This window comes from Epinephelus fuscoguttatus, linkage group LG5 (genome assembly GCF_011397635.1).
Source record: "Epinephelus fuscoguttatus linkage group LG5, E.fuscoguttatus.final_Chr_v1".
Classification (NCBI taxonomy): domain Eukaryota; kingdom Metazoa; phylum Chordata; class Actinopteri; order Perciformes; family Serranidae; genus Epinephelus; species Epinephelus fuscoguttatus.
The window spans coordinates 3,390,321-3,406,891 of NC_064756.1; the positions used below are offsets into that span (position 1 = coordinate 3,390,321).

General features: G+C 42.3%; 1 protein-coding gene across 1 annotated transcript in view; it reads right to left on the reverse strand.

Annotated features, from left to right (window-relative positions):
• timm50 (translocase of inner mitochondrial membrane 50 homolog (S. cerevisiae)) overlaps positions 1 to 16,571 on the reverse strand; it is a 55,219-nt gene that overhangs the window by 29,841 nt on the left and 8,807 nt on the right. Inside the window, exon 4 of the mRNA XM_049576258.1 lies at positions 8,394 to 8,415. Within this exon, the coding sequence (XP_049432215.1) occupies positions 8,394 to 8,415 (22 nt within the window). The remainder of the gene's footprint in view (positions 1 to 8,393; positions 8,416 to 16,571) is intronic.

Below are 16,571 nucleotides of genomic sequence, written 5' to 3' on the forward strand. Positions count from 1 at the left end.
ATCATGGAGGTTTACAGTACTGCACTTATCTGCCTCCACGCCTGCTGTTTTCTATCGAGATGGTAGCTGTAAACTTGTTGTCGTGATCACCATAGTAGAGCTCAGATCAGGCCCAAAAAATCCAGCCCGACCCCACCCAAGCCCATGCATGTTCTGGCCGACCCCGTCCTGGCCCATCCCTTTAACTGTAATTACAAGCGACCCGACATCTTTTTTAAGGATACGAACGTGGACACTGAAGGCTGACTCTCGTCTTTCTTTCCATGCCAAGCCTTTGTCATGCACCTCTTGAGTGTCGAGGTCCCCGTCTTTTTGCTGTCATATACCAGCATCGTGCTGCACTTGGTACACTCGACGAAGCCTACACAGCCCCACCGGTGTGATAAGTAGTTGGTTCCACAGCCTAGGCCTATTATGAGGAGCCCGACCCGTCCGAGCCCGAGGATAGTGGCAGGAAATTACGGTCCAACCCGAGCCATGTCGGGTTCAAGCTTGGGCAGAGAATCTAAGCTCTACACCACAGAAGGCCCGCCTCTCAAATCATCCGATTAGATAATGAGAAAAAGCGGAGATGACGTGGGGCGCTTTTTTGCTCTGAGTTGAAGTTTGTTCAACTTGAGTTCAGAGTGCTCCGACAAGAACGCCAGGAGCCTAGAGCGCAGAGACATGAGGTGCGTAGCAATGCAGAGACTGCAAAAACCCTCATTCAACAATTACAAAAAGCCGCCTCCAGCTGCTGAAACACTGTCTGTGTGATCAGAGCCTTGAACAGGTTTTTCTTGTTGTAACTGTTCCTCCTGATCATACAAGACAATAAAACATCCCGATTAGGGACGTTACTTTCGGTTAATGTTGCTTCCAACAGGCCGCCACTAGAGTCCAAAATTAACACCCACCAAGTGCGAAATGCAGGTAGATTTTCTGTTTGGCGAGTAGATCTCTGATGGCTCTCTGTACCAATGACAGTTGAAGTCTGGTGTCTGTGTCGGAGATGAGTTTGACACTCACACAGCCACAGGGACTTCACGATGCATTCAGGAGCACCTTGTAAACTCTGAAATCTGTGGACCTGGACTGAGTCCATCCAGCAGTCTGAGTTCAAATTGAGTATGTATCTTTTAGATTTATTGTTTCTAATATGCAATACCCTCAGCTTCAGATTAAAGTCTGAATACAAGATGAGGACTGAGGATTTTGTTCCCCATCATTTACGTAGGAAGCAGTGTCCCGTCCCATCACACCCCGCCAATCAGACCTCCCATCTCACTCCACCAACAAGAAATTACTGATGTCATTCATTGATTTTTGCTCTTGTTTCACTGCTCTTCTGAATGTTGTGCTATTACCTCTGTCAAATTGTTTATCTTTTCACAGTCGCTTCTCTTTCCAAGAATAAAGCATTATTCGTTTTAAGTATAGCAGGCAAAGTAAAAACGCACTTCAAAGAACCGACCAGTGTCTGAGAAAAAAACAAACAACCAATTTGTCTCAAATTATTGTCTGTGAAGATCAAGGGTCAGTATATATATGACATGAAATCCAAAGGGACTGCTTTGTTTGTGTGTGTGTGTGGGTGTGTGTGGGTGGGGGTGGGGTGAAGTCGGTGTCAAATTTTGTGGTTGCTATGGTATCTGACGCTCCTCCGCATCACGCGCACGGATGCCGCCACTTGGCACGCAAACAGAGTCTGTAGCCAAACACGTCCCAGAAGACCCATTCATTCATCCATCCATCCCTCCATCATCCACTCTGCCCACCGTCTGCTGCTCCCGGAGGAGGAGGAGGAAGAGGAGGAGGAAAGCAGGAGATGGGAGGGGAGGGGGCACTGGGATGGAGGAGGAGAGGAGGGATGAAAAGGAAGATGAAAAGGAGGAGAGATTCACCATCTTTGCTCCCTGAGGGATCATGAACTTTTACCCTGGTCCCTAAGCTCATCAGGGAATATTTGGCCCCTGGTCCCTGAGGTCCCTAAGAGGTCCCTGAGAGGTCCCTCAGGTCATGACTGGCCCTCTGAAGAGGGCTGATGGGAAATGTTCCAGAGGGGCGTTCAGATCTGAACCATGTACAAGTCAGCAGGTAATAATCATATATCAATAACATTTATCACCTCAGTAAAATCAATATGTGATATAATGATCATGTGAGGTCATCGTCCACGGAATGATAACATGATGTCAGCATAATATTTGGGTTCAAATAAAGCCTGACAACATTTATATTTATGTCTACTATGAAATCCTGAAGACAGAAAGCCCAAAGTCACACACGAAAAAATAACTGTCAGTTTAAGTCTTTGATATATTTAGATTGTTTTCACTGCTTCACAGCTGAGCAGTGATTTCATACCAACCGCCATCTACTGTTTGTAAAACCCCTTTTGCAGTGCTCAAAAAACCCACTGACACTCACTAATATCTGCCTGTTTAATATAATGTGAAAGGTCACAACTGGTATTCACACCCAGTTGAAATGACTCTGCAGAAGTCACGGGTAGGGATGCACTGATCCGATATCTGGATCGAATATCAGCCCTCATATCAAAATATATGGATCAGGTATTGGAAAATGCAACCTATACCTGAGGCGATACTTTCCTTTAAAATCTATTGGGATGCAAGCTACATGGAGCGAAGAAGAGAATCTGCTGTGTGGAGGTATTTCACACTATTTCAACTGCTGTTGCACAATTGTTTATTTGTGTTAAAAATAAATAGTTCATCATTGCATTAATCTGTTTCATCTTGTTTCATTTTATCTTAGGAAAGAACTGCGTAGTCATCAATGCCTGATGCCTCTAGTCTTTTCTGTTCTACATGTAAAGGTATATAGCTTTTAAGGTCAACCATGGTATCGGATCGGTATCGGCTAATACTCAAAGCCACAGCATCGGGATTGGTATCGAAACTGAAAAAGCTGGATCGGTGTATCTCTAGTCACGGGTATTTATCGGCTTCAGCTCTAATCAGCACTGACGGATATACAACATCTCAGAGTCCTGCACTGGGTCGGGCACCCAACGGGAAACCCGCAAAAAGCTGTATAATGGGTAAAAATATGTACATATATATATAAATTTACAGGTACAGGCAAGGGTAAAAATGAATTACACGCATGCGTAGGCAGCAGGCGAGAACAATAATGTATTTTATATTTTTCATACTAAAATAAAGTAAAAAGATGTGCGGTACATGTGTAATATTCTGACATCTAAATCACTATTATCAAGCTGCAGGTCCTTTTATTTTGTCAGTGACACAAGTGTAACCTTTGACCCCGTGGTCACATTGGTCACCGACGTGGAGGACTCCAGCCATGAAACTTTGCAGCCCGAGGATGAGGTGGCAGCCTACATGGAGTTCAAGACACCCAAGGAGGATCCTTTGGAGGTTTGATGGTGGTGGAAGGAGCATGCTAACATGTTTCCTAACCTGGCAGATTGAATGTTTTCACCATCCAGTCAAAGAGACGTCCAATTCAAGAACGGAGAACCAGCTTAATGTGAGGGACTGGAGCCTGGGGGGGTTTAATCCCGGGTGTGGGTCGAGTTGTGGGACTTGTATTAACGGGTGACTTAGACATAATGATGAGTAGCGGGTCGGTTGTGGTACTAAGTTTTACAGGTAAGGGCAGGTGCAGGTTTTCAACCATGTAGGACTCTGAACATCAGGGTGAACGCACTAATATCTGCCTTTTAACCGTCCAGATGCAATGACTCACCACCCCAAAATACCATCTCTGTCCAAGCAGCACTCAAACACTGATCCAAATGAGTCTGCACCGAATTTGAAGGAGAGAGAGAAATATAAAAAGAAGTAACCACTGTAACATTTTCACTGGCCTACATGCTGCTTTCTGCTGTTTTCTGGCCTGTCTGTCACATTGACGTGACACACCAGTTGGAAAAAAAACAAAAACAGGAAGGGGTACTCTTCTGCAGAGCCATGTACACGACTTTAGTCTACTGGCAATGGGAAAAGAGTCTATAGCCTATTTTTTAGCAGGTTTTCCCATATTTAAAAAAACCCATGAACACACACTAATTTTGGCACTGAAATGTTTGGCACTTTTAACGCTCAATCGATTCCCAAAATAACTGGTGAATAATTTTGTTGATCAACAATGACTGATTGTTTCAGCTCTAGAAACACCAAAACAACAATGTGTTAGTCTGTCTCTAAATACTTCATGACTTCCTGTTTGCTCCTACTGAAGACGTAAATCTTTAAAAACACAAATGTTTTTAATTTCCTAGAACAGAGTGTCACTTTAGTTTGTCTCAAACAAACAGGAGGAAATAGGACATTTGCTGGAGGTGGATTAATTCACATTTTGCTGTGTGTATTTGTGGCAGCAAGACGGTGTATGCAGGACAGAGCCAAATTAAATGACAGAGTGGGAGGCCGGTTTAACTTGTGGCGTCTAATGGAGGTGCTGGTGTCTCCACCCTCCATACTGTGAGTGTGTGTGTGAGTGACAGCTGTGAGGTTTACATCAGGTCGATCTGCCGGGACAGAACGCCACTGTTAAATGAATTCTGATTGCCTGCTGATACCAATAATCCCTTCATCAATACCTCTGTGTTCCTGAAGACCAGTCCTGCCTGCGCCCACATCCCTCCTGCTGTTCATGAATCAATCCGTTCATCCTTCTGTGCATCCATCCGTCCTCTCCTCTTTGTCTGTCTGTCTGTCCTGGCCAAACTTCATTCCCTTTCTCTCCAGGTTTAATTTAGCCTCAGTGAAAAACAACAAGCCGCCGGCTGTAAACAACACATTAGCTGTATGAGCTGAGGACATCGGGGAGCCAGAAACCAGGACAGAGATGGAGACAGATGGACAGACAGATAGAGACGGACAGGAATAGAGGAGAGGACAGACAGTAATAAAGCTACAGACACAGTGGGAGGGGATGAGGAGAGTTCTGCAGTCAGATGAGGACAAAGTGGACCTCAGAGAGTATTTGGTGATGGATGGAGGGATGGATTCAGCAGGGGGGAGACACGCACTGGACCTCTGGGAGAGAGAGGTATTGATGAAGTGATTATTGGTGGCAGAAGGCGATCAGAACTCGTTTAGAGGGGGAGTCAAATCGCAGCATATTGATCGGAGAGTCAGACACCGTCAGTCATCATCACAGGAATCTGTGCTGATGTGACCGCTCACCAGTGAGCATCTAAAAATCACTCTTTAATTATGGAGTCTGGTGCTGATGTTATAAATTAAACCTATTTTAAGAATTTTACTGTTTTCAGAGCCACATCAGAGAGAAGTGGTTTAATTTGCCAGCTCTTTTAGTCCTAGTCCTGACTGAGATAACAAGTCTGTGTGAGTCTTACACAGTTATGCTATACAAGTGTCCCCCTTGAGGCAAATTAGAGATCTGTGATATTAGGCTGTAAAACAATGTTGACTTGACTTGAAGTCATATTTGATTCCTCCTTTGTTAGTCCATCTGTAGTCAACACAAACTCTGGACATTTTTAGCCTTGTTCCAGTCAAAACTACAAAATGAGTATTTTAGGCTGAATCCAAATTGCAGACTCATGGACTTTCCCAAATATCATATAACAAACTCATCCAGTCCACATGGGGCCTAAATGGGACTTTCTGCAGACTTCAGCGGGATTAATACTTCTGCATCAAACTGACTGCATACCTACATACACCTACCCAGAAATGTAATGCAGATCTCCCGGCTAGTTTTCTAAGCTGAAACCATTTCCCTCAGTGGAAACAAAGCTTTTATTTACTTTAATTTCACAGACAATAAATCCTAAAGACAATAAAGCCTCCACAAAAATAGCATCTGAAGTCCTGTGTGTGATTTATCCTGGCTTTATTTGAGTAGAGGAAATCTCCGCTAGTCGATAGGCTAATATTCACAATGTAAAATGCCATAGGCTTGTGCTAATAACGTTAGCATGTTGCATGTGTTTGGAAAATGTGTTTAGTATAAGACAGTTGTTTTGTCAGTGAACCTTGTGAGCTGTAATAGAGCTGAATTTTGTAACGTTACCTTTGTTAAATGTTGCTGTTGTCCCTGGCTTCATATGAGAAGAGGAAATCTCCGCTAGCTGCTAGGCTAATTTATACAATGTAAAATGCCATAGGCTTGTGCTAATAACGTTAGCATGTTGTATTTGTGGGGAAAATGTGTCCAGATAAAGACAAGTGTTTGCTTGTGAATGCTGTGAGTTATAGTGAAGCTGATTTGTGTTTGAAACTGTCTCTATTAAGCCATGTTTAATGTGTGTTTACTGTGTGTTTAATGTGTGTTTTGAATCAACTACACTTCACTGTCAAATAATGTTTTGGAGGTGTAACTGCAGAGTGACACAGACACCACCACACAAGCATAAATGCTCACAACACCGTAGACCACATGTGTAGGCTACAGCGTAGGCTCTGTATAGAGCTGATGTACAAGTATAAATCCGCCTTTCAGCAGACTTAACTGATTTAATTGCCCACAATTCATTGCAAAATGAACATGATGTAGATTTGTTTTTTCAATAGCCGACAAAAAAAAAAAAAATACAAAACTTACATGTATGAAAAAGTTACCTCAAGCCTATTAAAACAATACTTGAATCATGAAGGCCAGAAATAATATTCAACAACATTATGACAAAGAAATATTTTCTCTACTGACCAATCAGACTGCAGTGTTCACAGCTCCACCTTTTAGTACCAGATCTGTGTGCTAGGTACCCCAACAGAGGGGGCCATACCGAACTGCGTGGTGTAAATGGGGCTGTACTAAACCCTGAGTTGCTCGCGATTGCTGTTCCATCGATGCGTGATGTGTGTGACTGTGTTTAAGCTGAGTAGCTGGTAGCATGGGTGAATGTGACGTAGTGTCAAAGCAGTGCAGCTCCATCACACAAGCACAGCTCCATCCATCGCAATTGTTTAGACACGCTGCAGTGAAATCAGACATTTCAGGCCTCAAAATCTGTGATTAAGAATGCAGCTTGTGGCACCATCCAATGACAAGGAGGAGATTTGGATTACATGACTCTTTCTCTTCTTTTTTGGTTGATTAAACATTAAGATATTGTTTAAGTTTTGATATTAATAATAACCTTTTCTTGCCAGTGATATCTCGAGATTCAGTCACAGTTGTTTGATGAAGTTCTGTCCCAAGTTTCTTGTTTTCTGACAGTGATGAAAACCTTTTAACACAATTTTTATCAACGAAACAAACAAGAGAAAACTTCCTGAAATGCTGTGACTGACAGTGTTGTTCTGCATCTGGGGACATTTTGGACAGTGTTGGTGTTTTCTGGGACTTTTCCAAGTATTTTGCTGCTCTGTCATTAAATGCTGAGTGACCTATGAGCGGCTGCTGAGTCCATCTCTGGGTAAATAACCAGAATGTAAATGTGTGTGTGTTGTGTTTCTGGGTGGTCAGATGGGGAGTTTGGGGGAATGACTGATGGGATGGGGGCATATGGATGGTTGGTAGAGCAGTTGGCAGTGCCACCGAGGCTCTGTGGAGTGATCCATCATTCAAACAAACACTGACACACACACACACACACACACACACACACACACACACACACACACACACAGCACTGCCAAAGTGTCAATAAAAACACACATGTTCAGGAGGAAGAAGGACTCATCTGGACCGAGGCAGGGGAAATACACAACACACACACACACACACACACACACACAAACACAAAGACACACACACACACACACACACACACACACAAACACACACACACAGGCTGCTGGTTGTTGGTGTTTTCGGACAGACCAGAGCCCCTTTCACACACACACACAAACACACACACTCCAACCCTGAACGTATCCAGACATCACCTGGAGGAGCTGTTTGTCAAAGGCAAATGTCTGAATCAGTTGAAGCTGACATTCAACTGACTTCCTTCGTGTCTGACTGACCCCATGTGTGAACGGAGCAGGTCACTGACCGCAGAAGTCACAGCGAGCGAGCAGGTGTGTTGACGACATGTCAAACATGCCACTGGCACAAAAACAGAGAAGTAGTAGGGGTGTGTTGCATCACCTCGTTCACATTAATACCAGTACAATCTTTATATCATATGAAGATGTCATATCGTGATTCTCGCAATATTTCGACTTTTTGACATATTGACATCATACCGTTACCCACGGCAACAACAAGCATGGCTGAAAGCGAAATTATTTCTAACTCTGAGGTGGATCAAAAAAGAGGAGCAGCTTCAGTAGCGTGTGTTTTTGTAATGTTTCATGAACAGTTCCGGACTTCTCAGACTCTTTCAGCTCTTTTCAAGTTATTACAATTAATAAGAAAAGGGAAATTCTGCACACGCACACACACACACACACACACACACACACACACACACTTCGTAATATTAGTGTGTTCACACTCACCTCTGTCGAACTCATCTGGAATCTGTCAGGGAGGCAGAAAGGGGAGATACGGTTAAAAATCTGTGCACACAACAGCTGGCTGACAATCAATCAATCAATCAATCAATCAATCATCAGTATTTGGTGTCACCAGTAATCATGTCAGCATCACATCAGGACCAATCAGTGCGTGTAATGTGTCGAGTCCGAGTTTATGATTTGTGGTGACGACAAATCGATCACTTTGCCATTGATGGTTAAACAGATGATGGAAATCAATCAGAGGCTGGTGGGCAGCAGGCGGCACTGTGGGCGTGTCAGACGGACACGTGTGCTGATTATTCTGTTCAACAAATAACTGATAATATCAAGAAAATAACTGAGAGATAATGAAAATAATAATTAGCTGCGGCGTGGAAAAAGCTTTAAGAACAGGACGGGGAGACGACAGAGGAAAAAGAACAAAACAGAAAAGGAAAAGGAGGAAATTCAAAATGGAAGACAGAAAAGAATAAAAAGAAGAAGCAGGAGAAGAAGAAGGGTGCAAAGAGAGAAAATCAAGAAAGCAAAAAAAGGAGTGAAGCTGAGAAGAAGTGTGATGTGAAGGAGGAGAAGTAAAATAAGATATTTAGATAATAAGACAATGACACAGAGAAGGAAGAGAAGACGTAAAAGTAATGTATTAAAGAGGGAGTAGAAAGGAGGAGAAACATGAGCGAAGGAGGAAGAGAAGAGCAGGTGGGTGAGAAGAGGAAGAAGAGGAGAGGGAAAGCTCACAGCTCTGGTGTACTACTCCACCTGGTGGACATGACATGTAACTGTTCTCACCACACAGACCCTCACCAACTCAGCATCGTGAGATTTCATTATTTCAACGGGGACTAAAAATCATGAAACATGACGAATGATCCAAATACACCAGAAGACACCAGACTGTCCTGTCACAAACTTAATTTTCAGTCCCCAGGAGGATTTCTGGACAAGTCTCTACAGTCTCTCACTAAAACAAATCTTTGCTCAGGATTCAACCACTTCACAGAAAACACAAGACGAGCTGCGGGGAAACAGATTTCTTATCAAACCTATTAAAACAAGATAGCTTTGCAACTGGCCACGTTTGACTTCAATCATTTCACCTGTTGGGCTCTTTATACAACAGAATAAATATAATAGGGAATATATTACTGTTGACTTCCTGCATGTAAAAGGCAGAAATGTGTCTTTGGTTTGCATGTGAAAAATCTGCTATAAAGAGTAAATGAGTAAATGTTGGCACTGCACGTGTCAACTGCTTTTCTATGATTTGGAGCCCAGTGATGACTCAATAAAACACAACCATAGTTGTTTACTGGTCTCCAACAGTCAGAGCTCCCACACATTAACTTGGACAAAGGACAAAACCCATAATATGAATTTCATTTCAGAAAAGCCTGCACTTCACTGTGTCTGCTGCACTCACCGGCCTGTTTACAGTGCTTTTGTACACACACAAATGCAGGAGAGTCTCAGTTCCCAAAACAAACTCTGCCACAGTGCGTCACATATACACTTAACATCTAAAAGCAGAAGGCTATCAACCATCAAATAAGTTGTTAGAGTTCATTGTCCTTACTTTGGACATTGCATGTCCTTCAACACACATCGCAATGTTGATGCTGAAAGGATATATCGTGCTGCCCGAAGTTGACGCACATTTGAACTACAGTATGTTATGTCAATGGCTATCTTATAGAAAATAAATCCACCGTTATGTTACATGCCTTGGAGGGTTATCCCCTGAAGATTACTGTAACAATTTATTTCATTACATGAAATTATTCCATGGCTATTCCAGGTTGTCCAGGACCGTGGGAACCCTGTACAGTGGTCTGCAGCTTGGCAGGTGTCTCTCCTAGGTGTCACACCATCCATCACGTCACTGTAGAGACGCTGATATGAGACGTATGGAACGTGCAGATGTGACGTATTTGTGCTCTGAAGACATGTACAATGCCAAACCTTCTTCTGGAGACTGGGCTGCATTATTACTCACTTGACTCAACTTCCAGAAAAAGCAACAAGCAGTGCTCTCCTGCTTTTGTGTAGAGAGAAAGGGGCTGAAATTCCTTAAAAAAAACCCCTCTTCCTCCAGCTAAAAAGCTTCTAAGCTGAATTCATTAAGAATTCATTAGTTCCCTACATTTTACAATGAGGTGAGAAGAGAGGATCGACTCATTTTAATTTAAACGTCAGGAGGGAAAGACGAACAAGGAAGACACCGCGAGAGCGCTGTGTCAAATGTCCTCTCACGGACACAGGTCCTAACACACAGGGGTGAACTGATGTGAGGGGCAGAGCTCAGCTGCCCATCGTCAGGGTGGACCGAGGTGTGAAACACGTCGTTAAACCTCATCGACACCTCAGTGCGACTGCAGGAGCTGCAGCAGCCTGGGAGAGCGGGAGGGGAACTGGTTCCCACACACCGAACACAGAATACAAACGAAACCATTAAAATCTGAAATGTAAGACTGACGGTTCTGCCGTGTGATTTACCATGAGGCCAGGGGTGGGAAAAAAATTGATACAGCATCGTATGGCAATATTTTTGTGAGGCAATATTGCATCGTCACACAGTGCCAAATATCATTCTTTTAATTTTATAAATTCTTAATATGACAAATACAAATAACACTTTAGGTAGCCTACTTGAATAATTTAATCAATTACTTTTTCAGTCCACTACAGGGACAGAATTTACAGTTGAAAAAAGGAAATAAATCGCAATATATCACAATATTTTTATCAGTATACTCAGCATATTGTAACCTTTCACTGGTGATACATCACAGTATCTGTCACTGAAAAAAAAAATTATACTGTTAAAATAAGATATCTTTAAAAGCATTAAAATAATCTGAACTGTATTACACAGCCATGTGTTGATGCCATGCCAGGAGAAAAAGAATAATAATGAAAAAAAAAAAAAAATCAAGACATGTTTCATGTCACGACAAGAAATATGAAAATATCTTGTAAAAAGCAATAAATACACATCTGTAGTATTACTTATAGATTTTAAACAAATTCCCGTCACCCCGAAATTGGTTTTAAAACTCCACCCAAAGGAGTCATGAGGTAGTGACACTGAAGTAAAATCACAGAGAGCTCATTATGAAGGAGTACGTACAGAGAACTTAGTTATTTCATGAATATATATTTATGTGTATAACCAGTATATGAAAAGTGCCCGAGGACAAAATAATGCAGAATATTACTGGATTGACCTTTTCATTGTGCTCTTAAAAAACAAGTGAATGACAATAAGAAATCAGAAGTAAGATAATTATTTTTTTGTTTGTTTGTTTTGATAGTTTTGTCCATAATTTCTGTCAACAATAATGTCATATTATCAGTGCATTGCCACAATATTATGGTACTGTATTTTAGATTATATTTCATTCTATTTCACTTTTACTATTTCATATCACTCCTGTTTTTTAACTCCTGCACAATTTCATAAATGAAGTGAAATACAAAAAAAAACTGACATAGAAAAATGAGTAATAATACGAGGTAAAACAAAATATATAATATAATATAATATAAGGGCACATTATGCAGGACACTATCCTCACATTAGTTTAGTTTGCGACCTTCATCTAACCCTACTTTAATAAATCTTTGGTCATTTAAGTCTTTTTTTCTCCAGCAAAAATATCCAAAAGTGAACAAATAAGAAAATAAGTTGCAGCCCTGTGCTCAACTAATTAAGGAACTCCAGGAACTGACTGTTGTCTTTGAAGTAAACGAAGGTTCCCAGACGACGGCGGCACACGCCACATGTCACTTCACTAAATATCCTCCTTGAAGACGAGAGGCAGTCTGACGATGACGAGGTGAGATAAGTGTGCAGAGGACGGCCGACACGCTGACATGAGGAGTGTGTCGTCTGAGCCTGATGCTCCTGACAGGATGTCCAGGTGAGATAAGTGTGCTCTTTGAAGGAAACAATCCTCCCGCGACTGTAAGGAAGTGAACGGAGCCAAGACAAAAGACGGTTCATCTTTCCCACGTCCACACCTTGTCACCCGTCACAGACGGTTTCATTTGGCCCCAAACTTGGTGAAAAAACAGAAGTTTAAAGCTGCCGAGTTGTTCTGGTGACTGCTATCTTTCATTTTAAGGAACAATCTGGTTCTTATTTCTGAAACTTCTGCTCATAATAATGAACTTCAACTTGAGCGACCTCTGATATCTAACCCAATCAGGATCTCACAAAGGAATAACCACATATATGGACGTCATGGTGGTTTGTTCAGCTGGCTATAAAATGGCAAAATCTGGATTTGCCCTTGAACTTTTTACATGTGGAGTTAATTTCCCAGAGTCCTCTGCAGCTAAACAAGAGGACTGAACTCTCACTTTCAGGAGTCTTGATGTGTTTTAACCTAGATATGAAAACTACAGGACGCCATTTGTCTTGGTGTAGTGCTGGGCCGTATACTGGTGGATCCAATACACCAGTTGTAATGTCCTGTACTATATGAAATTTTCATATACTGTCACACAGATGCAAAGCTGAAATAATTGCTGCAACTTTTTAACGTGCAGTGAAATAAACTGTAGTGTTCGCAGCTGAGAGCGCTAAGGTCGGAGCGATTTGCTCTGAGTTAACTGAGAGGGGAATCCTTTTAACTGCACGCCCTTCATACTCAAGTGGATTTACACTTCTGCGTGGAATTGACACCGTAGCCTACGACACAGACCTCCTGTCTATTTCTGTAAGCTGAAACCATTTCCCTCAGTGGAAACACAACTTTAATTTACTTTAATTTCACAGATAAGAAACAGTAAATTGTGAAGACAATAAAGCCTCCACAAAAATAACATTTTAAGTCTTGTGTGTGATTTATCCTGGCTTCATATGAGCAGAGGAAATCTCTGCTAGTTGCTAGGCTAATTTATACAATGTAAAATGGCATAGAATTGTGCTAATAACATTAGCATGTTGTATTTGTGGGGAAAATGTGTCCAGATAAAGACAAGTGTTTGTCTGTGAATGCTGCGAGTTATAGTGAAGCTGATTTGTGTACTTGTGTTTGAAACTGTCTCTATTAAGCCATGTTTAATGAGTGTTTAATGTGTGTGTAATGCTTGTCTTGAATCAACTAAACTTGCACACCACTGCACAAGTAAATGCCCAAAACAGCGTCAGCTACGTATGCGTAGGCTACAGTGTAGGCTCTGCATAGAGCTGACGCACAAGTATAACTGCGTCGTAAAGGTTTACTTTAAAACACACAACTCTCCTACAGGGCAAAACACCATGGCACACAACAATGTGGGACACATAAAACCATTTCTAACACTAATAATTGTACATTGACAAAATGACATCGCTGAACAGCCTGCTGGGTACAGCTCGCTACTTAGCCAGTTAGCATAACAGTCTGTTATCAGCTGGGAGAGGCTCCGTCACTACAGAACAATCAAGATGAGAAAAGAGAGATAGAGGATGAAGACAGAGACCAGAGAGGCACCAGAAGAACTTGTGCCTGAAGCCCTTTTCATACAGGAGTTGTGCAAATTTGCAGGAAAGCCCAATCAGTGTTTTTTCAGCATTGGCAGTATAAAAACAAAATCGGGGAGTGCAGCAAAATGCCGCCTACCTACTTTTGTTTATACAGAATGTGCCTTTTTCGGGGCAATGGGGGGCGTGAGCAAGTAACAAAACGTGTAGCTCAGCGTGTGACGTAAACAGTGACGTGGGAGGGAAGCTGCAGCTGGTCAGTCCTTCGGTGATTCTCTCGTAAGTTTGCCCGTCCTTCACCGTCCCCGTCATCTGACGGTTAATGGCCTCTTCGTTTGCGAGGACAAGGAGGGCGCACAATTCCTTGTCTCCCCAGTTGCTCATCTTTACAGTGTCTGTCAGGTTTGTGTTTCCCTCTTGCTACTAGCTGCTCGCTAATTCCTGCTATCAGCTGTTTCCTGTTTATCCACCGCCAGTGGCTCGCACGTGCGGCGTCATCAACAGCTCCTCCCACAAGTCATCAACAGGCCGCCTCAGTCTGTTTAAACCAAAAAGGTTCCGCCAATATGTCTACCCTACGAGGCGGAAAATTGGGCACCTCAGATCAACTCGCCAATCCGGCTCAGTGTGTCTAAACGCTCGCAGCTGGCCGGCAAAACGGCCCAACATTCGCCGAAAATCTGGCAGTGTAAAAGGGGCTTTAGAGAGGAGCTGTGTTCACTGTGTGGAAGCTGTATCGATGTGTCTTTCCATGCTGAAACGGTGCGACGACATGTTGCCACATGAGTTATGGTGTGTTAAAAACGAATGCTTCGTCAACGACAGTCTGCAGTGGAAGTCCAAGTGGCCTTCGGCAGGTGGGGAAACTCAAGCTGTTACTGAGTACCCTTCTGTCATGTAGTGGCTGTCTGTGTGTTCAATAGTTTGTTCAACTGACTGGTACAAAAAATATTTATTACAATGACTTGAATGTAAACGTCTGGCCTGTGGAAAAAAATGTAATAAAAATGTTTAAATCAAACATTGAATCGTGATCTTAAAATCAAGAGTCTAATCAAAGTTATGGATTCAGAAATTTGTGGACACCCTCCCAGTATGATGACATCAAAATGTTTTTATATTACTTGAACTCCTGTCTGTAGTGAAACATATGAGGTATGTTAAAATACTCTGTGATACAATTTTTTGATCACACTGCCTTGGTGGAGAATTTTATGTTCAACAGCAGAACACAACATACCATTCACATTAATTCTTCCATCTTCTGAAGTCGAATTAGAGAAAGTAAAACTAATCTAAATCTAAATCTTTTTTCTCGGGCCGACAGCTTTTAAAGTGATGATGACAAAGAGGGCTTAGCAGGAAGCCATCCTGACACATTTCAGCTCTTTGTTACCGACAAAAGGATCCTAATGTGAGAGAAGTGTGCCCTTTGAAGTGTCCCGGCTTCCCAGGCCGACACCTCCTGCAGCAGATCCTGTCGGAGCTGAGCGCCACTCTCACATTAAAAAGTTTCTGGAGCAACTTCATCTGTCAACAAGCACAAGGATGAATGTTGCTGCTGAAAGCTTCAAAAGCTTGTAAATAACATTTAACCTGAATTTATTTTGCCATGTGAGCTGCAGGGCAAGAATTAACTTCCATGCACAAACACACAATGTAAATTTTTTATACAAATATTTGGGCAAAAAGTTACAGACAAATAATGACTTAAAAATTAAATGACAAAATAAAACCACTGCAGTGCCACAGCGAACAAGACAAAGGTCTTTTCAGCTCTTTCTGTGCAGGGTCTAATATCATTTGGGTGTTTGCTGGCTCTGTATTTTGCTTCTGCCACCAATTTTCAGAACCAGTTTAGAGGTCTGGGATCTAACTGGTGACCACACTGACGGTGTGATAGATAGTTCTGATCTTTTAAAGTGGGGTTGTGAGAGGTGTTTTTCCTTCATCAGTCTATTACCTACAGTAGACGTCAGTCAGTGTGCCCCCAGTTTGGAGAAGCAGGAGTCCAGCATGGAAGCTAAGCACTTCCTGCTGTGGACGGGGGCAGCAGCAACACAAGTTTTAGACACCCCCCCTCCCCCCAAAAATCAATCAGTATTAGTTTAAATGAACGCTATATTGAGAGTATTTTCACTGCATTACCTCACCGTCAGACCACGATTACTGATGGGGAACTCAAGCTGTTCAAAGCCAGACTCCATTCAGAAAACCAGTGATTTAACACTGCTGAACACAGGAGCTGCTGGTCGAGCGCTGCCTCAGTCAGTTATTGTTTGTGTTATTGTGTGACTTTTGTGTTTGAAAGGGTTAGTGTGGATTCACCAAAAGTCACAGACTAACACAAACTACCTAACTGATGGAGGCAGCGGTAGACCAGCAGCTCATGTGTTCAGTGAGTTTTAATTACTGTTTCCCTGCATGGAGTCTGTTGGTTATGAACAGAATATAGGTGGGGCATGTCGGCAGTGCGCCCTCCTTTCACTGGTTTATAAATGACTTTAAGTTGTTTTGTTCTAAATATATCGTACACTTAGACTTATGCTCTTTGTTGGCCTTCTCTAGGAGGCTAAAAACTAATCAACTAAGGCTCAGCACCGTTTGATTTTACGCACATGACACAACAACTTTCTGCCCAAAACTTACTGAAACAGACATTGTGATTCAGTTCTGTGGAAGTAATCCTG